Source organism: Pollicipes pollicipes, unplaced genomic scaffold (genome assembly GCF_011947565.3).
Source record: "Pollicipes pollicipes isolate AB1234 unplaced genomic scaffold, Ppol_2.1 Scaffold_4002;HRSCAF=4701_pilon_pilon_pilon, whole genome shotgun sequence".
NCBI lineage: Eukaryota > Metazoa > Arthropoda > Thecostraca > Pollicipedomorpha > Pollicipedidae > Pollicipes > Pollicipes pollicipes.
The window spans coordinates 35450720-35473656 of record NW_023596420.1 but is presented as its reverse complement, the minus strand read 5'-3'; the positions used below and the strand labels follow the sequence as shown (position 1 = coordinate 35473656).

The 22937-nt window shown below is 49.6% G+C and overlaps 1 protein-coding gene across 1 annotated transcript in view; it reads right to left on the bottom strand.

Moving 5' to 3' along the window:
- Positions 1–22937, bottom strand: part of LOC119094428 (nephrin) — a 59945-nt gene that overhangs the window by 12887 nt on the left and 24121 nt on the right. The window contains exons 4-7 of the mRNA XM_037217488.1: positions 21023–21228; positions 16922–17032; positions 4066–4424; positions 3248–3395 (exon numbers count right to left, since the gene is read on the bottom strand). Coding sequence (XP_037073383.1) covers positions 3248–3395; positions 4066–4424; positions 16922–17032; positions 21023–21228 — 824 coding nt within the window. The remainder of the gene's footprint in view (positions 1–3247; positions 3396–4065; positions 4425–16921; positions 17033–21022; positions 21229–22937) is intronic.

Here is a 22937-nt window from a genome sequence, read left to right as displayed (position 1 = left end):
GGGGGTTTCACAGACAGGCAACACGATGTTTTCCCATCGGCCCCATAGTAGAGAAAGTACAGAATCTGGAAAACAAATTTTAAGAGATACTTTTGAGTTTTTTGCGTAACTGTCGGGTTATCACTAAAACTAATAAAAGAAACATTGCTTGACAAAATAATTGTGCGATACGGACTGTGCTAGAGTTCCACGCTGAGTGGCTTTAGTTTTTCAGGGCAATACCATTAGCGAGACTATGGACGCTCTCGAAAAATCTGTCCGAAGAACAATGAGTGCCATTTCTTTGCAGAAGGAATTTAAGAGACTACGGCAGGCGTATATTGCCCATGCCGCTACTATAGCACAAGAGAGCTTAATGAACCGCTTGTTCACGAGGGCACTCATGAGGACGGTACCTCGGACTGGCATCATGAGCGCCCACGGAAGGGATGACAGACGTGGGCACATCCTCGGCCGCCACGCAGGGCAGAGAGAGGACACATCCACAGCCGTCACGCAAAGAAGAGAGGGCACATCCACAGCCGTCACGCAGAGAAGAGAGGGCACATCCACAGCCGTCACGCAAAGAAGAGAGGGCACATCCTCAGCCGTCACACAGGACAGAGAGAGGGGCATATCCACAGCCGTCACGCAAACAAATGAGGGCACATCCACAGCCGTCACGCAGAGAAGAGAGGGCACATCCACAGCCGTCACACAGGACAGAGAGAGGGCACATCATCAGCAGTCACGCAGAGAAGAGAGGGCACATCCACAGCCGTCACACAGGACAGAGAGAGGGCACATCCACAGCCGTCACGCAGAGAAGAGAGCTCACATCCACAGCCGTCACGCAGAGAAGAAAGGGCATATCCTCAGCCGTCACGCAGAGAAGAGAGCTCACATCCACAGCCGTTACGCAAAGAAGAGAGGGCACATCCTCAGCCGTCACACAGGACAGAGAGAGGGCACATCAGCAGCAGTCACGCAGAGAAGAGAGGGCACATCCACAGCCGTAAACTAGATAAGAGAAACGGCGGAAGTGTCTTCATTCGGCAGCTTGAAAATGTGGGTTAGCAAGCAAGACATTTATGGCAAACGTTAGTTTGTTTCCTATTTCCGTCGAACTCCAGTCCCTCCTTGTGACTCCCGTCATCACGGGGGAGATTCTTCCAGCTTGGGGACCCGTGGTCTGTGACCAAACCAATATTTTGCTCCAGTTCTTGGCGTGGAATCGCACTGACTGGTGGCATTACGGATCCATCTCGCGGTCGGATCCCTGCCGCCTTCGTCTGGCGGTTTATCAATACGAGCCGGATCGACAGCGTCAAAATAAAGCCGGAAATAGATCCAGTTTGAAGCAACTTTGCAAACTATCACGTGTCAGTCTTCTTCAGACTGACTCCATTTCCTGTTTGTCGACGTCGTGGCCAGGTATGTCTTCTCCGTGGCTCATGTTTCGACTAAATAATGTCCAAACCGTACACTATAATGCTGACGAAGGTATACGCATAACATCGCTGACAAGTGCAGAAGCCTGAGAAGTCATCAAATCCATGGCATATTAGCAATACACTTCCAGGCCTACAGCTGCGGCCCACCTGAGGCCCGTTTTGGTGCATATCGCCACGTAAGTGCTAGCTTCCCCGTTTCGCCCGGAAATCAGTGCAGTCTGCACTGATGTAATCTTTATGATATATCTATATATCACCGATTATATCTCCACACTGAAGCCTTTGCGCACACCAAATGATCGTTTAGTGAAGACCCTATTATTCACGCGGTCAGGGCCAGAAGAATATGTGCCCAGGCATAATAATACCCAGTGTGACATCATACTGTGATGATGGGGCTTGACGAGTGGCACACGAGGATAAAGCCTTCGTTATGTCCGCTCGCTGTCTCCTTTCGTCGTCATTGGGGCTTTACGACGCACTGAGCTGCTGAGGCTGCATGGCGTCGCTTTTATCTTACTCTGGCAAGAAGAGCGACTGCTACCTACCCCTGCAACGAGCTGCAACGAGCTTTGACTACGGTTACCTAGGCCACAGGTGAATACTCTGTTCTTTCCTTGAAATAAATTATTGACAGTCACGTGAGCGGCGCCTCCGAAGCCGGTAATGAAATGGCAACTGAACGTGGAAAACAGTGCTTCGGACTGCCCGGGGCACCGTTTGTGACGCACAAAATGGTCGGCAAAAAGGACGACCAAAAAGTGAGCCAGCCATGGTTCCAGTATGCGGCCCGAGAGTGGGGCAACAGCCAGCTCGCAAAGACCACAGGCTTTTGGACAACGTCTCAAGTGGCAGTCGTGATTGCGTGCACCCGGGCCCTTTCATCGAGTAAAACATCATTCCTTCAATTTCGGTCGCATTCGCGAGTGGAGTACGTTAAATGCATTGCGAACGCGACGTGTGGCGGGCAATGACGCCGTTAACACGCGTTGGGGTGGGAGTCAAATTGACCCCAAGGGAACGGTTTTCCGGAACGGTTTCCGTGCGACGCAACATAGCGTCGCTCGGAAAATTCTGTACAAATTTTGCACAACTGTAGGCGATTGAATAGCGGATCATGTGGTGTCAATCAATTGGATGCATCTTTTAAGGTATTTAAGGTCAGGTATGAAAGTCAGACCAAGCTCAAAACCAACCTGTTTTATTGCTCTGGGGCTCGCTATATGAGGTAACTTTTGGTGCTAATTTCGAATTTATTGGTTAGAGGAACTGCATTAGGCATCTTTCATGGACTTCTTAAAGGTAATAATATGTCACTGACCTCAAACGACCCAGGTCAACATTTTGTTTTTAGGGACATGCAAACTCAAAGCAGTCTTGTATGATTTTAGTCACCATGACCTTCAAAAAATCAAAAAAGGGTCACTGACGTTAAATAAGCATGTGAAATTTTGCTCTAAACAGGTATCTAGATCCTGGGGACACTGGAGACCAACTTGGCGTTTGACCTTGTTTGACCTTAATTGACTCGAAGGAGATGACCTAAGATCCTCAAAATCTGACTTAAGTGAGTTCACGTACAGGCCAACACACCCTATGACTTTGGTGTTTCTAACCCTTGTAGTTCCTGATATCTCAGGGAGTCATATTGACCCCCGCCCGAGTGAAGGATATCCAACCGGCCACCGGGGCGCGTGTTCCACTGAACCACGTGGATCAATCTCGTCAGGCTCCACCGCGCCCGCGCCACATCCCGGGGCGGTAACTCGCGGCGATCGAAGGCGGCGGCGGCGGCGGCGGCGGTGGGTACTCACAGTGCACGGGCACCTCTTTGGTGCTGCGCAGCGGCACCAGGCGGGGCAGCAGGGCATTGGCCGCCTGGCAGGTGAGCGTCAGTGGCGCGCCGCTCACGGCCCCCACCAGGGTCAGCACGCTGACCGTCACGTTCGGATCCAGGGAGGGCTGCCGACGTCCGACGGCCGTCAGATGCGTGTGACACGATGGCGGTCGCGCCAGCTCCCTTCGGGAGGCCGGGCAGCTGCCGGGCGTCGGGTGGAAGACGTTCGTGTAGCACATTTGTCCCGTCAAGATTGCATTAGCCCTCAGCCGTGCTCAGCGGCGTTGTTCGAAGTTGTGAACCGAAACAAAGTGGCCTAAGCTGTTGGTAAGCCAACACAGCGAAGGGGCTTAGTTGATAGCAAGAAAACAAACGACAAGAATATAAGTTTACAATAACAGCAAAATGAATTTTTATTGCCTTTATATGAGTATCTCAGTGACCGTAAAGTAATTCGGTCATTCACTGCAAACAAAACTGTTGACATTTGCATTCACGTAAAACACGAGCGGGTGCCATTCACTGGCTGGCCCTCGAACCCTCTAATCCGCCTGAGTCACGCTAGTCACACAAACCCACGCTGCCGCGGCGGTAGCTGAGCCAACATAGCGTGCGGCATATCCAAACCCAATCCCGCTGTATAAAGAAAAGCGATACACGCCAGAATGAGACCTTCCTCAAACAGAGCGACCACCACCCGGGAAGTTTAATGTCTCCCGCGAAGTTTCCGCCTCATCGCCACAGCTGCCGTTGAGAGATGAATGGCCCACCCAGGCGGCGAGCCGCGGCACTCACCTGCTGCCTGACGCTGGTCATCTCACGTTGAGCGCCGTCCAGCCAGGTGACCTTGGCCGCCGGCCGCGACCCGGCCGCCGTGCACGTGATCTCGTAGGTCAGCCCGACGCGCAGGTGTTGAGGCACGCGGCCGATCTTGACCGTCAGCGGCGGCAGCAGCATCTCGACGCGGACGGCGGTGGATCGCGGTGCCGTCAGGTTGCTGTTGGAGGCGGCGCACGCCAGCTCGCTGTGCAGGTCGGTGCGCGACAGCCGGGGCACGGTCAGGTCGTTGCGCACCACGCCGACGGCAGTGGCCACGAAGCTGCGGTCGAGCGCACGACCGTTCCAGAGCCACTCCAGACGCGGAGACGGCCGACCTGCCGCGGGTGGGGGGGGGATCAACGCTCGAAACGCAGCGGCGGCGGCTGAGGCGGCGCCTCGTTGGCGGCTTGGACGGGCTGGGGCCGATGGACGTCGTGTTTTGGTTTCCAGGAGTTCCGACTTCAGGCGAGTTGTTACGGACACCAGCTACACGGAAAGCCACTCACGCAAATACACATCGCATAATGTGTATCACTTCCGCAGCTGTACAGTGGGGGGGAGGGGGCAGATTTCCGGTAACCGAATCGTCCATGCCCGGTTCGTCAAAGCATGTTTGGAAAGCATACAAATGCTCGTGTTTTGACAAAAGGAGCTGACAAAAATGAGGTGTGTAAGTAGCCTACAGTGCGTGCCAATGGCATTGAGAGCTTTCAAACGCGTTCTACGTAATACAAGGTACGCACGAAATGTCCAGATTGCTGCACCAGTAGCTATAAATATGAAAGTTTACTAAGTTGTTGGAACAATTTCCATAGTTTGGCAGAGTTTAAAAGCAAAATTGAGCGGTGCACAGACACGTGGAAATGATCTGACAGCAAAACACCATGACGTAACAGGACACAGGCACAAAGAGAGGCACTGACTCCGCCCCTGGCGAAAGTTAAGGGGGCACATCAATGTTTTGCGGAATGTTCCTTTTTGCATGCCACGCATCGGTGTGACGTTAGAACCTAGGAAAATCAGAAGGGACTTATCCGTCGTGTCCACGGTCGCGGACACGTTTCTGTTGCCAAAGATCAGCTGTTTTTTTTTTGTTCCCGACATTTATCCTCATGAGGCATCTGAAGCAAAAGGGCGTCAAAGAAATTGACCAGTCTTAATGTTGTCTTGATAAAAATAGCTTTACCGCTATTGCTCCATTGCAAACATCTCCTCATCTAATATTGAATATATCCCATGATTCATAGTGATCTGCAGTCCAAACATAGTTAGAAACGGGTGCTGGACAAACATGGGTCATTACGGCCGAGACCACGTGCTCAATCTGTCTTAATGTCAAAACCTGAGCCTTTCCGATGTTTCGTGACGCAAGAAACCCACGGAAAAACGTGCAATGTCTTTATATCAATCACGGTCTCGAACACATGATCCTGGAGGCTAAGTCAAGAGAAGTGGAGCCATGATAACCCCACAGGATCTTAGCATGATTCACTGTGATGACTGTCCCTCAAGCTACTTGCTTTTTTTGCAACATCGGGGGGGGGGTCAAATTGACTCCCCCCGAAGGTTCTTCCAGAATGATTTCCGAAGAGCGCGGCGCAGCCGCGCCAAATTTTGCATAGCTGTAGACAATTGAATAGCAAACCGTTTGTTGAACCAATTTAGATGTACCTTGTGAGGTCACTGACCTATTGCAGGCCAAAGTCAGGCCATGATTTCAGCGAAGCCAATTTCTAGGGAATCGTTCAATCTGACGCGACAACGGAGTGTGAGACAAAGCCATACATCTTTAAAATGCTTTCTTAGACAACAAAGCAACGGAATGAGCAAATTGCATTAACCTAAGGTCAGGTATGAAGATCAGACCATGGTCAAAACCAACCTGTTTTGTTCTCTAGGACTTCCTGTATCGGATGGCTTCTGATGCTCATTTATAATTTATTAATAGCAGGAACCACGTTCTACATCTTTCATGGATTTCTTAGAGATCAGAATAGGTCATTGACCTAAAATGACCCAGGTCAACATTTGGTTTTTAGGAGCAAACTGCCTAGCGTAATTTTTGTCGCTTATTCAAATGCAAAATTCATAGCAGTTTTGTATGACTTTGGTCATCATGACCTTTAAAAGGTCAAAAAGGTCACTTATCTTAAATGAGCATGTGTTCCTTTGCTTAGAAACAGTTATCTATCTTCTGGGGACACTTTGGAGACTAACTAAAATTTGACCTTGTTTGACCTTATTTGGGCCGAAGGTCTAGGAGCCTCAAAATCTATCTAAGCTTAAAAGCCTGTAAATCTAAATTTTGGCCAAAATCTAGGAGCCTCAAACTTTGACCTAAGTTAGTTCATGCACAAGTCAATATGCCCTACGAATTTGGTGTCTCTAGCTCTTTGAGTTCTGGAGATCTCAGGGGGGTTCAAATTGACCCCTCCACCCGAGCGAAGGGTATCCAGCCGGCCACCCGGGCGCGTGTTAACAATTTTGTTGGTCAAATGGTCCGTCCTAGCCAAGTTCATATCTCGTGCTAGAAAAGCAACGCAACATATCGGTTGACCTGTCGCTGACCTCAGTTGACCACGCTGTGAAGAAATATCATAAAAGAGGACGAAGTCTAAATAAGACGTGTTCACTTAAGGTCATGTGGTCTGGTCTTCCTCCACTCGCCCATGCTTAGGTATCATTCCCATGTCGGTATTCACCTTCGCCAATATATTTTTCGTCCCGCGCCAAATAAGGCGTCTTACCTGCTCGTAAGAGAAGGACAAATAGCGGGCAACGTCTCAAGGAAATACACTTGCCGTTTTATAGCCCGTGGGACTGCTTCCTTTATGGATTCTCATCAAAGGCTTGCATTTTTGAGCGCTGTCAAGAGTGACAAACAACTTTGTGACTCCCAATGAAAGCCCGACAGTGCAGCCCAGATAATTATGAACCTCAACAGGGGGCGAGCATACATTGCTGTTGTGAGCATGCTATGTTTACAGTGTCATGGGATCCTAAGGCTTGAAACCATTGTTATGAGATGCCAATAAATCAAAAAACACCAGGAATAAGGATTACATACTCACTGCAATCTGACAGCGCTCAGTGCACAAAGGAGGTATACATACATAGGTACATACATACATATATATATATACAATACATTGTATACATATGAAATATACACCATATATCTACGTATGTAGTGCATATTTCATGTCTATAAAGAGAACATCTGACAGCATACATCTTGACGTTGTCGGGTGTTCCCTCTGCATGCCATAACAATGTCAGACTGTATTGCTAATACGCAACAAGTTTTACCAGGTGTTGCCGTATAATGTATATATATATATATATATATATATATATATATATATATATAGTGCTGATTTAGGCGGAAAACAGCAGTGCGGTGCCACAAAGCGAGGATCGCTGCGCCATTTCAGCGTCAGTGGCAGCGCGTGGCACGCACACCAGCGGGAGGACGCTCGATTCGCGAAAAGCTGTTTCAGCACCCGATATCGCCGCTTCTCAGAGCCGGGCTCAGGTGTCTCGGAGCCGTACTCATTACAACAGCCTACAATAATTGCTGTTTATTGTCTCGTCGCTCACTGCTGTGCCTGGCACACTTGGGCGAGCTCCGTAGGACCTAAGTGGTGGTGCCGTGGACTGACAAATTAATCCTGGACGCACCCACACAGAGCCCGATGGCTGGTACCGAAACAAAACGGCTGAGTTGTCACCGCATATAATTCGCTGACCTCAATAGAGCATCCTCAGACCAAATAAATGATAAGGAAAAAATAAAGATAAATGAAAGCAGGCGCAGGTAAACATACCGTATTATATTACGGAAGAGATGTAGATCTATAACGGTTTCAACAAATTTCGATGCAACCATTTCACCGAGCTATGATCATTGGGACACTTTTATTAGCATACCAAGGGATTGATGCCATCGAGCTATCACTTTTTGGTTAAATTTGTGAAAGGCTGCAATAACTCCTAACGTTCATTACATTTTGATGTGGTCAGGTGTTCTCTCTTTATGCCGTAACAATTCTGTGAAGATTAGTAGCTTTTAATGGACCGTGGGGCAAAGGAGTACACCATGGGACCGGTACAACATATGACGGTGCTTCGGGCAAGGCGAGTAAAGCCGGGTGAAAATTACAACAGGGGCAAGAATGTCAAGACAAAAATAAAACTTCGTTAATAGATGCGGAAAGGTGGACACCTAATGTTAGCAGTTAAGCGAGACGAGCTCTTTCTATTTGGCAAATCCCGGCAACAGGCCGGGCGAAACTTCAGACTCTATTGCTAATACGCAATGAGCTTAGCATGACCGCTGATCCCAGAAATCCATCCATTCAATGGGTTCGGATCAAATTTATAAAAATGAGCTCTACCCCGTGTCGCTGTTGCGTGCTAGTCCAACTGTCACCCAAGGCGTTCCTACGAAAATGACTATGCCACTTCCCTGTTGTGTTGTTTCACGTGGATCGTTTCGTCGTGATGCAGCACACAAACACCACTGCCATGCATTCCTGGTGGCTTGTGGGCGGTGCGCATTTAAGCAGGTATATCATCACAAGCACCTGGTCGTGGACCAAGCAACGACGTGGCGCTCTGTTAGCGGGTGATCCAGCACTGCGCGCCAGGGGTGGAGGAGTGCGACGCTACTAATGGATGCGTAAGCTGTCCGGCGGTGTGTAGACAATGGATGTTAAAAAATAGCGGACAAAGTGGTATGTCCATCATAGCTGCCCCCCGGGCCCCACTCCGGTGGATTGGCATTACTGTAATGAGGGTCCCGCTGTGATCTGGCCGCCGCCAAGTCGCAAGGCCGCAAACGTAAAGAAAGCAGAACAAAAATGAAGCTTTTATTGCCAGCGGTGATAGGCTTGGGCTTCTGAATGTGGTGTTATTAGGTGCTGATTAAAATGGGGGTCCATCGCAATGCACTCCAGATATAATCGGGGTTCATCGCAATACATTCTAGATTTCGTGTCTCGCCATATTCCTGCCTTGGCTAAGATTTGATATAAAAGGGCTTTGCGAGCTTTTGTCGAGTAGGTCTCAACAGCCTTTGCCTGGGTGTAAGGGGAAATTAGCCCACCTCTGAGCTTCGAATACAGCATCCAATCCGTAGCAGGCTGGTTCAATAAATTACTGGTTCACAACATCTGATTAGTCTGAGCATTCTGAACCAAAAATGTGTTTTGGGTTTTGGGCACTAAACTATGACATAGGTTGCAAAGGACTGCGGACGCTTGTGGCACAACATGCAGCAATTCGTGCCTAGACTTTCTTGATTTGGATTTAATTGACACAGTTCATCGACTGGTTTGGCTGTCCGCCACTCAGAGTCAGTCACGTTGTACTAGGTCCCACCAGGTCACCGCGAGAGGTCAACAAGGTCAAAACCAAAGCGTTATCGTATTCTTAAGCATTACATATACATCTTTTGCTTAGATCCATTTTTGAGATCACCACTCACGCCAGGCAGTACTTGTTACGCATGCCCTGACCCATCCATCCAATGGTGAAATCATGGGTCGACGGCAGAGTTCTGCACGACAGCGTGCCGTGTAATGGGCGCCACGTCGTTCATGTCATGGAATTATGGCCATTTGCGATGAATAAGTGGGTATAACTGGAACGTGCGTCCACAAATAGCTTATATATGTAATGTGAGAGAAACAGCAGGGCAATGATATCCCGTTGTGTGATCTGACCCTGACATGGCACAACCTTGACCAAATCTGACCTTGCTTTGGCATTTCTTAGCACCATGCTAACATCATGAAGTGCAGGAAGCCGTTCTCTTCTCTAGTGCCGCGAGGTGGGCTAAGCAACTTGTCCGCATCAGAGTATTTTAAGTTAACGATTATATCCTGAGATAACGAAGGATATCTTAACCACCTCCAGCCGCCTCAGATGACAAAATATGACAAGGAATGGCCAGTCAAAGAGAGTGTTACCGCCAAACACACTCCTGCCGTTGCCAGTTTGGCAAACAATGAGCAGTGCATACGCCTCCCGCGGGCTTGGTAGTTCGGCAGCGGCGGAAAAATGCACTGCCCAAATTTCTGATTGCATGCCAGCCCAAACCATTGTCATGTGAAGCGCTATTGCACAATTCGGCCCCTGGCCTTGTGGAAGCGGGGTGTAAATCCTTGTTTTATAGCATTGACTGCACCTGTACAACTGCAGCTGATGGCGAGACAGGGTGTGGTCGTGTATAGGTAACAGCAGGCGATATCGAATTAGTTGTAAGAAAATACTCCACCGGAAACGTTCAGCACGAAGGTTTCCCTTCTGTATGCTATTGAAAAAGGGGTTCATTATGAAATTTAGACGATAGTAAAACACACAATGCGTCTAATAAGCATTAAAAATATTCCTACTTAATCATAATGCATGACATGTCACAACAAAGGCAGATATGTAAAGCCAACTAACTTGATTGAAGTAAACCTCATACAGCTGTCTGTAATCAGCTATGCACTGGTTTCCTTCCGAAGAAACACTCCAGGCAGGTCAACCAATGTTTGAGTATCTATCGGATCATCGAGCGGACAAGGGGTATTTTTAAAACAAACAAACAAAAAAAAAAACGAGATGATCGCTCAGTGGCCGCCAGTGGCCGTCCAGTAACAAATTAACAGCACGCATATCAAGACTTTGCCCTCCGGCCGGCGCTAAACGTAGGCGATGAAATGTGTTTGGTCGCGCGATGGACGCACTCTGTTGCGTGACGCACGTATGCATCTACACATGTAAATAAATATTCACGACCAAGAAATTCCACTTATTTTGAAAATAAGGGTGCGTGGCTCCCTTCGCCCCCTGTGAAACCCCACCCTGATTTGAAACATTCTGGAGGAAAATGCTCGGTCAGATGGTGGTGTTATGACGTCAGTTGCTAATGAGGACCAGATGCTGATGCGTTACATGCAGTGGTTTTCTCCATGCTTGGGAATGTCAGGTGAAGTATCATAATGCATTTTAATGAAATAATGGTGATCTTCGTCCAACAGGTGATCTTTGTCCTTAAATTTAAAAAAATAGGTGATATTCGTCCATGATCTTCGTCTTGGACGAAGATCACCGGTTGGTTTATTGTGAGAGAACTAAGTCAATAATACAAATTATAACAGCTCACGCCAGATCACTGACAGAGGTCATGTAACGCCAACATTTAAAGATGAAGCCAGTTATTTGTGCCAATTATCAGGCAGGTAATTCTTGCACATTCTTCAAAACTAACGCTCGCCAACTCCGCCACCAGAGTGTCATGAGAGTAAACACTCAGAAGAACAGAAAATGATAAGTGTATGAGCTGACCTGTCCATTGAATGACGAAAGCATGGGGAGGGAGTAGGGGTAGATTGCGCAATAGCCCTGGAAAAGTGAGCATAAATTACATGATCCACACATGCAAGGATGGCGGGTAAAATTGTACATACAAGCCCTCCCCCACATCTTCCAAGACTGCTTTTCACTGATCTGACGTATAACCTCCTTTGGCTGGACATAATATTGACCTGGCGCTTGGCGACGTGAAGTGAGCCTGATCTTTTACCCTTGACCTTTATTTAATGTCTCATCGATTATGGTACGTTACTGATATGGAACAACACACACTTTCATTGCGCGCCAAGTAAAAAGTCATACGACGAATATTACTCGCTCCAGAAGGCAACTAAGTGAAATAAAAATAGACGGATTCTCAGATTTTACGCATTCGTGAGTCATCAAGTCAAGTGAAAATAATTTACTATCGCTTCCCGGGAAAGATTAACTAGGGCTTTCAGTTACCGTTCATTATTACCGATCAGATGAAGTGATTCTGCGACGCCAGCGGATTTAAAGTCACCACCGCTTTAGTCGCGCTTGGTGAAGTTTGCTATGCGGGTTATACTAAAAACATGCGCCGATACTTCGTGGGCTTTCATCGGGCCTGAAATTTCAAATATTTCCACAAGCCGCAACGCTGGCATCCGTCATTTTTATGGCCCGTGTACAACGTAATCTTCCGGTCGCTGCTTGCCATTTCAGTCATATTTGCATGATCAAACGAGACACCGCTTCACCAGCAGCCAATGGGCGCCTCTTATTGACCCTGCGACAACATATGGTTCCGCCGCAAATGGCAAGTGCCAGTCACTTCGAGTGAGCTACTCAAAGTGCGCACCAAAATGCACGAGCCGGGCGTGGAGGGGGTCTGAGCGGGGACGGCGAAAGTGCATCACAAACATTCATCAGCACTAACTGAGTAAATGTTTGCTACGTTGAGGTGGCTCCAGTGAGGGCTATTGATTCAGAACGCGCAGATCCAGAACGAATTCTCAGAGTTGTGGAACAAACGTGAGTATCCGGCTGTTGTTAATTAATGCTATGTATTTGGACCTCACACCAAAGAAAAAGATGGCCACCAGTTTGAATTGTAGAATGTGGCAGCCTGTAGGATATGATCATCTTTGGACCTTCGTCATTCTTTGCTATTGCTCTTCATCGCAGGTGCAAAAGTACTACAGACACGAAAAGAGGGCTGCTATGCCTGGTCAATGTCGGGTGCGAAATGCATGCGTTGCTGCGAGCGGAAATAAATAATTAACTCCAGCGTTTGTGTCACAATCGTTAACGACAGGAGCATAGGCCAATGCCACTAAATATGGATTTGCAGACCGTTTTTGTTTGTTGGTGTTTCGATACATTATTATCGAAACACTAACAAACAAAAACATTCTGGGAGAGCGGAGTTTTTTAACGTGTCGCTGCAACATTGGGCGTCTAAATGTACAGACAGGAAAGAAAGCCTTTTCTGTGCAGTATGACTTGGCTGTCACCACTGGAAAGTGGTTACAACCTAGACGTTGAGGGATTCGATGCTCCGTCCTGGCTTGATCAACCTAGAAACCCCCAAATGATATGGTCTCCTCACATTCAGCTCATTAGTTCTGTCATTGGAAGAGCTTCAAAACATTCGTTGATTTTGCATCGCAACGCTTCGAATTGCCATGAGCCTACCTCCCTGGTATCCGAGAGTTCCTTGTCAAGTAAGGGGGACCGAGTCCCTGAAAATTGGGGAGGGAGAGGGAGGCTCGAGTCCATCCACCTTAATACGATCCAACGCATTCACATACACAGATACCATCTCACTGAATTTGCTCCTGTTCCTCACAAAAGCCGTTGCCAATAATCGAGCTTGGCATGGAGGAAATTTCTGGCCAGGCCCAACACGGACATTGGTCGATCATTAATCCCAAGGCGGAGCTGGATGGCCCAACAGGACTGTCCGCCAGGGGCGCCCGGGCGCGTGGAGGGCCCATCACCCAGACACGAGGCAGCAAGCATGGGCCTGGATCGCACACCTGCACACGACCTCAGGCCGCGCCAGCCACCGAACCATCTCAGCAGGGCGAGCACGTCACCCGTCACACGCTGCACGTTTGGTGCCGGACAGACTAGACCACGGCGCGCCGCAGGCACGTGATATGGCGGCGCGGGGTCAATGCGCTCAGTGGTTGGGGCAGTCGCGTGCGATAGCTGCTTCCTGGCAAAGGTAACGACATTACTCCGGACCGCGACCTGTTCGCAGCGAATGGTCCAGTGAACACGGCAACGTTTTGACAAACCAAAACAAATGTGTTTGCGAGGTGTGTACCAAGTGTTTTAATTACTTGGCCATGCGGTTCGTGTTGAACCTATTTATGCATTGTATCCGACAATGACAATTCGAAACCCCGAAAATACAGGATTAATTAAAACATGATCGACCCTACCACGAGCTTTGTACCCTACCCCATTTGCTTCTTCTTAACTCAAGCCAATTACGAAAACAAGTATTAATGTTGTATATCATGCATGATAGCCGCATTCAGTGCCATGTCTGATGTCCAAATCCACTGCAACCAGACAAGATCCGCGTTTATAAAGCATATTGGGAGGTTGCCATATTGGTACGCAACTTCGGCAAAGTAAACTTGCGCGCTGACCAGCGTTGGCGCGTCTTAAATGGGGCGATACGCTCATAAACGGAAACTTTCAACCAACTCATGTTGTTTCTAGGTATATTAGACTAGCAAAGCCTTCCTAACAGCACCTCAGTCTACTAGCGACACCAATAATCCACTTAACACGCCGTATTGGCACAGGCGTTCTTCCGCTCTGCGCAAGTGCTGCAAGGTTCAGGGATTAAAAATGCCGCATCCGTGTGCGCCCCATGACTCCGCGCCCACGACAGCCAATAAGCGTTCTCTCAGCAGCCGCGTCACATCCGTTAAAGGGACTGCTCCAAATTCATCTGGGATTTTAAACTGACCCAGCCATCTTGAAGATCATTCGGTACAATTCACAGCCCTGTCCTTCCAAAGACGTAAACTCCCTAGTTGTTGAGCTACACGCCCGCGCAGATGTGCAGACTGTTTTGGGACAATATTTCAAGGTCACCCAGGCATTCATGACGCCTCAAAAACGTCATTAAAATCCTGCCATCCCATTGGCTATGCGACGATCAAGGCCAAGACAGCTGCCATTGTCGAGTCGCTTGTATCTGGCGTTTGTGGGCACGATTTCCAGATATAAAGGCCATCGATTGACTCTCAATCCATGTCGTGAAAGATACAATGGCGTAATCAAATAATGACGTGTTAAAGAGCATATTTGCTAAACGGAGAAATTGCACTGTCTAGAACAACCTCTTCCACTTCAGAGTATATCATTGGTTCTTAGTGAGCTTCTCATCATATTTGATGCTTACCGCTATATCTTCCGATGTGGAGCATTCCCTTGAACCAACCTGTGTTGGGTTAAAACATCACCAGATTGCAGAAGTGCTGAATATGGTACCGAGGCAGTGCCGACGCCATGTGCGGTGTAGTAGCCTGGCACGAATATTGGCCAAGTCGCTACATCGCCCTGCTCACAGAAAAAGCGCAAGTTTTCGAAATGCATTCAAACGTATTTTACCATGCGTGGCGCTGCACGTCATCAGCATTATCACCTGCTGTTCGTGCCATTCCGTCATGATTTGGTGCATTTTCAAGCTTTGCATGATAGGGGTGTAGGAACTATGTTCGAGCTGGGGAACAAAACTCCCAAATGTCAAAATGGGCCCGATTATATTAAATAGTGGGACCTTTTAGGCCGGAATGGGGCCTTTGCAGTCAACTGGATCCTGCGCAGGTCAGAATGGGCCTTCAACAGGACAAAATAGGCCCTCTGAAGCCAATAATAGGCGCTTTAAAGATTTGGATGGCACACTACCGGTCAGAATGGAGTCTCCACGGGTCAGAATGGGCCTCAGTAGGCCAGAATGGGCTCTTTACAAGCCAGAATGGCCTTCTGCAGGCCAAAATGGGCCCTCCAGCCAATTATGAGCCGTCTTCAGATCAGAATGGGCCCTTGATAGACTCAAAAGTGCCCTTATTTGGTCGGAATGGATCCAAAATAGCAAAATAGCCTGCACAGGGCACTCAAATTGGGGAGGGGGGAGGGGCGCCAACCCCATAGTTTTCAAGTGTGTGGGGGGGGGGCGCTGCCCCACTGCCCCCCCCCCCGGGGTTCCCGCGTCTTTTTTGCTTGATATTTTCAGTAATTAGTTTACCACCTATGTAAACTAGTTAGGGCTGTCCAGGGATATGCTGAAAATTCTCCAGTGATCTATCTTGTCTGAGCGTCACCATGAACAACAGCTCAACATCCTCATCCGCACGAACGGGAAAGAGGGCATGGCCGGACCGTCAATCTGACATGCTAAAGGATCATCCTAGTGCAGCTCCAGCTCTAGATCACCCTAGTGCAGCTCTAGATTTACCTGTGCTAACGCAAGAAAGAACAACAACGAAAAAGGGTACAGACCATAGGGAATGCCCGGCCGTCAGTACCAGGCGTCACGTACGTGCCAGTTTTCCGTGATAGATTATGTATTATGACGCCCCGGAACGCGGCCATCGACCGTCATTGTCTGACACGCACTTGCGTGCTGCCACCCTCTGATCAGGGCGACCACGAACGCGCTGAGACCCCCAATCAGGAGGGGCGTGCGGAGGACACTCCTGGTGCCGGGGACGCTCTTGATAACAGACCTGACCTCGCCGGAGGCCTTAGTCATGAGATGTGGCCGCCACGGCTCATGACAGTGTCACTCTGTCAGGGCTCGTGAGACAAGCTCAAGAGCCTGCGTTTCTTGCGGACCGTAGTTTGGCTATCGCCTCGCTGCGTTTCATGTCGAGAACTTCAGAACACTGCGTTCAGCTGTTTCTACGATAAGTTTCGTTCGCGGCGACAAAGTTGGGGACGAATCGACCGGCTAACACTGTCGATGACATTGCTCCGCCCGCAGCTTGCCACGGCAGCTGAGTCATTACCGGGGCGAATGGCGTCACGCTACTCAGCCTGAATGGCCACTGTGCCTTCTGTGAAGGCGCGAGAGGAAGATCGTTACTGGGGCCTCCCAGCAGTCATCATCGGTCGGCGAAGCTCGCTCCCTTCGAAACACCGCGCTTCTTTCCCGGCACCCACAAACGCGAGCGGCAGATACGCGGCGATCACCGCACGTATCGCCAGTGCCACCAACATTGGCACGGCCTTGGGCACTGGCGACGACAGTGGCGCTGACGCTGATAGCGACAGTGGCGCCGGCCCTGACGCTCATGGGGACGCATACATTGACGGTGTCACTGACACCAAGACTGGCAGCGACACCAACGAAGACGCTGACACTGACGCTGATGCAGACACAAGTTAGCCACACCAAAGCTGGCCCTGACTGCGACGCAGACTCTGACGGTGATCACTGACACTGACACTGACACTGCAGTGGGCCGAGGCTCACCTCCGCTGGCCTCGCAGGTCAGGGTCAGGGGCTGACCCTCGGCCACGGGCGGGGTCACGTCCAGAAGCCGGGTTCCGGCGCTGTCGTACACCTTGGGCACGTCCGGCGGCACTGCGGACACCGGCCCACGGCAATGTCAGTCACTGGCATGTCATGACTAAACGCTGCAAGCGTGCCGATCGATGTCACAATGCCGCCGGTATGCGGAGACTGTCCACGCAGCTGTTCGTTTCACGTGACGCAAATCCTCCGCCCTCAAACACGCCACCGATGAGTTATTGGAGCACCTGTTTCAACATGCCCATTTGAGTAGTCCGCTAGTCAAGCGCAATTCATGCAGGTAACTAACGTACCCGCAAGCTGACACAAGCCAGTCAACACGACTGCTGCACTGTGTGTTACGCAGTGCAGCTGAGACGGGAACTTAGACAGCCATTTTAGGGCAATGCTGGGTGCGACGTGACGTCACCGTACACATTCGAGGACTTGGATGCGCTGGCGACTTTTAGTGTAAGGGTCGGCTAGGGGCGTAAGCCTGTAGGCAGGCGTTCCCTAGTCTGAGTAGCGCAAATTTCAGCAGCTTACATTGTTTTCCCGGCAAAAATCTGGAAGAAAACGAACAAGTTCACACGTCTGTATGAACAAGTCAAGTCCGATAAGGATCGGATAATGCAGTCTGGCAATCATGCCATAGCCAGGATATGAAAATATTTCCTGGTCTGGCATATTATTTGCATATTGACATATTTACTGCATTGCCGTCCCCTATCCAGTAACTAAGTTGTCCGTGCTTGCCTCTTGATTTCGGATAAGTTCTGCACGTGCCACGAAAAGAGATGACTAGTTTTCTTCCGATGAAAATACCCCTATGCACAGCTTAGGCTTCACGTGCGTCTCCAGAGCAAGGCCCCGCATGGCCGCTTCTGGACATGACTCCTTGTTTTTGCATTACCGCGACCGGACGCCATGGTTTAGCACGTGAGCTTCAAAGTCATCTTCTGGCGGCTGGTGGTACGGCTCATGTATGCACAAAATGAGCCGCATTTCAAGATCACATTCGCCACGTCCAACACTTCGCTAAAGGTAAATGACCAGGTCGGGTTGAGTCAAGGCCATATCACTTCAATTTCCGGCCGCCCAATCGAAAATGATTTATTTCCCCTATGTTTCACGTGCCATTCATAAGTTATTTATTTGGACCTTGGTGAGTTAAAGTGATAATGTATGTCACTTGATATAAGTCACTTGTCTGTAAGTATAAGTCACTGTACTATATGTCGCTTGATAACACACTATGATAAAGTGATAATAAAGTGATAATATAATGATAACTTATGTCATCACAAATATGGATTTTCAGATAATTCTGGTCCGATGCTTGTACATTGACCTCTCAAGACCTCCGATCGTGATTTGGTAAGACCCTGGTAAAGTATGACTGACCTCAACTGGCAGGTCACATTATTGGAACACAAAAACGGAAACTGCGAATGATGGCACGCTGAGGCAAAGTCATCATGCAGGTCTTCACTAAAGACGTTGCGACTCAGTGTGATAAGGAAAAATTATGTCCTCCAGAGCGCTAAGTTGCCAATCTACCAGCTACTGCAAATTTGGTGAACCTGACTAGAACGATACAATAGGTAGTCTCAAAGCTCGGAGGGGTTACCTTATCCCTCCCCCTCCCCCATCAGGCGGTTGCATAACATCATATGATGACGACACATAGTCATCATTTTTCGGGAAGACTCCAAACACTCGTGTCGAAACCGGGCCCATGCCGAAGACTCCTTGCAGCAGCAACACAGCGAGATGCTGCCACCGCCATCTGACTGGTGTTGGACTGCAGGAAGACAACTATGTGAGCATCCGTAGTGTCGAGCGGCGAGTCATCCGAAGCTGGTAAACAAGCCGTCGGTCACCGTGAGCATGGGTCTCATAGCCCTTCTAACACTTGTATTATTAGACTAGTATCATCATTGCTAGTGCTGTCATTATTCGTCCCTCCTTATCCTATTATCCGTGCGTGTCAGAACTAGATGCAAGTGGAATACGGCGTGAACAAGCTAAGTAACAGTCGAATAGACACGGGCATGACAAAGGGTAAATAAGCGTCAGTGAAACGATGTTGTTCGCGAGTCATTCTCACTCCGAAATTCGAAGACATAAGATCAGTTTCGACATCTGTTCGAGTGATTTCCAAAAAGTCTAGTCTATATACTGCTTGCAAGGGAAATATATGAAACACGCTGCATATTCGGCATGAGGGTGGGCCGCACACCAACAAGGCTATCAAGGTACTATACAACGCAGACTGACTCCAAATATAGCGCTCAGCAATCTGATGGGATGGGAAAGATTAAGCTGAGCAGCCCACGTCTTCTCTACGTGGGCAGCACTGACATAATGATGCATAAAATGCATACAACACGCATAAATTTTCTGAGCCAGACGCCCTTCTTTTGATAACAAAGTAAGAGAGAAAGTGAGTTGCATGTCTTTGTTTACGATGAATGATGGCTGAAAATACCGCCCATTTAAAAAAAACGACAATCGCATGGTATTAGCCGCACTTAGCGGATTGAACAGTCTACGGAAAAAGTGTTATGCCCTGCTAGGTTACTCAAGAAATGAAAGTACAATAATTTTCCACTCCGTCTAGGGTGTCTCCTAGCAGAAACAGAAGCGCAACTTCTGTGTGAACAGATTAAACACAGACACTTACTGCCCTTCATTTGTGCTAAGTGGAACTGATTATGCCTCCCCCATGCTTCGGGATCTTGATAACATCAGCGAAGCCAATCTTAGTCCGCCGTGATGGCCGAGCATTAAGTAAACAACGGACTCAGCCGGTGTGGTTCGATTTGCCAAGCGAAAATAGAGCTGGTACGCGGTGGCAGGACAGGACTTGGGCCGCAAGGGCACGAGACACTCAAGACATTGGGCGCCGGAGCTTAGAAGTTGCTGTTTACCGACTCGGAAACGAGAAACTCCAGTGTAATTAACTGAATTGTCCTGGACTCCTGACAGTGACAAAGGTCTCTGTTTACCGGGCGTTTATGAGAAAACAGAGACGCGCAGGCTTGGCGTTGGCCAGAACGACCTCAGCTGTGAGCAGAAGCATGCCTGCGGACTGAAGTCAGCCACCTGGCAGCAGGCACCAGAACAGCGCACCGCGGCAGCTGTCCAACGCTTGACCAACACAGCAGCCGCATTTTGCCTGTCACCACGGTCGCCGGAACTAAAGAGCCGCTACTCGAAAATGGATCAACTTGTAGCATATGCAGCTGGCTACGAAATGCGCTGTTGCCCTCCATGACGACAACTTCAACTCTTCCATAAACAGAGGATCGCAAATTTGTGCCGCCGACAGATCAAAGACACCTAAAACCTGACGCCCGTCCGCGCAGCGAACGCAGCTCCGCGCCAGATTGAGCACCCGTGTCCAACAAGCAGCGAGCATCGGCGGAACAGGGCCTCGCTCGCCGGAACACTGCGCGCTTATCTGATTGGCAATCGGCGTAGTGCGCACAGCGCTGCCCGCTGAGCAAAATTGGCTGACGGTACCGATGACTTCAGGATGTTCCGGCTCCAGAGGACCAACTTGGGCAGTAGATTACACTCAAGCCAATTATGGCTATCCGAGGCTTCGGCGCAAGGCAGGAACGAAGCACGTGGACACGGCTGATGGTTTTGGCCGGGGAAATGAGATCAGTTGGGAAATGAATGGACGTGAGGCGGTGCAGCTGAATTAGGGATCACTCCATGATATCAGTGCACTGCCATTAAAACCAAACAAACTCTGAGTGCGACATCGTGACCAAAACTCGATACTTATCGAGACCTAGCTATGTCCCGATATTTAGCAACGTGGGCACATCCAGCCACAGCCAGAATCACGTCCTGGGAAACGTAGCCACAACCTGCCTTTTCAGCTAATATGCAGGAAACGTGACAAGACGTGGCATTAATTCCGCCATTTTTGTGACAATTGTCGGTCAGTCTGGTTTGCTGAAAACAGGGAGACCCTGGTAGCACGTACCAATCAATTTGATGATGGTGCGGCCGGCCTGAAAATCAGAGGACCCTGGTGACGCTCACCAATCAGCGTGAGGTTGGTGACGCCCACTCTGGACGGCGAATGGATGAAGTCGGCGCGGCAGATGTAGCCGCCCTGGTCCAGCTGCCGCAATCCGCTCAGTACCAGGCCCGGTGGCGACAGCTGGTAATGGGTGCGGGCCCGCGGCGACAGCAGGTCATCTGCAAGGTGCTGGCCTCTGCCGGGCGGCCGGCCGCGCGCGTCGTATCTGCGGGCACCAAGCGATGGCGCTAGTGCAGTCATCAGCACCCCGTGGGCGGACGGTTCGTGGTTGGCTGCACCAAGTCGACATACCATGTAGGTGCTGTCGACAGCACATCTGTGCATCCGGTTATCAAGGCAAACCACCGCTAGCCGCGGTAATGATATCGTCAGCTCTGCAACGTCGGATCTGCTTGCCCTCGGCGTATCCACCAGAAGTATGCATGATATACTTCTGGTGGATGCATGGCAGCGTGAGCACTCATGAGCGCTACTTCACTGTAAGGTGCAAAATCTCACAACCACCTCACCTGGGCATGGCAGGGCTGGAAGCGGAACGAGAAACTCCAGCTTCAAACTCGTAACAATCGCTCGCGCTATGTTGTCTTTCACCTGTCACAACCAGCCTTGTTTTCGCTGTCTGATAGTGTCAGAAGAAATGATTTGTGGAAACGAATTTCCTCCACGAACTAGCTCCCTCGGCACAGGGGCACAACGGCAAATTACAGTGTCCCACACAGAGATTAGTACATGTCACATGGGCACGGTGGAAGACCCTAGCGGCTTTTTCGGAACGCCGGATATAATTGGCATATATGATATGCCAGTCAGCGACCAAGGTCCCAATCTGGCGAGGCATGACCATGGTCTGAAGTGCTTCAGTCACCCAGCTCCGGTGTGGGTCCAGAGATAATTACCATGCATTCGCCTTACCTCCATGCCGTTCCACATGAGACTAAGAATCCACCCTCAGCTGTTATCAACAGCCACTAGCAAAACAAACGCACATGGACATCATATTTCCTATTTCTCACATCATCGAGTTCCGCAATAGTCTACGGAGTGGATTGAAACACGGCTTTTTTTATTCTCGTACAATTTTCATTTTGTCCGCGGGTTTGCCCTGCCCGCCAACCCCAAAAATAAGTTTGCATGTGAGTCAATTGTGTAACGTGCCTCAGAAGACACAAGTGTCTCTTCCTCATGGGGCGCTACTACTTTTGCATAGCTGAAGTCCTGCCAGCTGCGTTGTTGTAAATAACACTTAACTATGGTCTCATTTTGTTTGTTTTCCACACATCTAATTAAGCTGCTAGCTGAATGACCGCGTGCTAGGATCCAGCACCAGCGTCCATGCATCCGTGCTGTTCGTGGCGACAAGCGAGCAAGCGGACATCTGATGTTCCTTTTGGCGGCTACAAGCGGGCTAACGAACATCTGACGCTGGTGTTAGCGGTTATACACGGGCAAGCGGACGACTGATGACATTAGCGTTGACAAGCAGGCAAGCGGACAACAGGTGACATTAGCGGTGACAAACGGGCAAGGGCATATCTGATGTTGATGTTTACGGCTGCAAACGGGCAAGCGAACGTCTGATGACGTTAGCGGTAACAAGAGGGCAAGCGGACGTCTGATGACGTTAGCGGTAACAAGAGGGCAAGCGGACGTCTGATGACGTTAGCGGTGACGGGCGGACAAGCGGACGTCTGATGTTGATGTTAACGGCTGCAAGCGGGCAAGCGGACGTCTGATGACGTTAGCGGTAACAAGAGGGCAAGCGGACGTCTGATGACGTTAGAGGCGACAAGCGGACAAGCGGACGTCTGATGCTGATGCTAACGGCTGCAAGCGGGCAGGCGGACATGTCAGGCTGATGTTAGCGGTGACAGGAGGGCAAGCGAATGTCTGATGACGTCAGCGGTGACAAGCGGG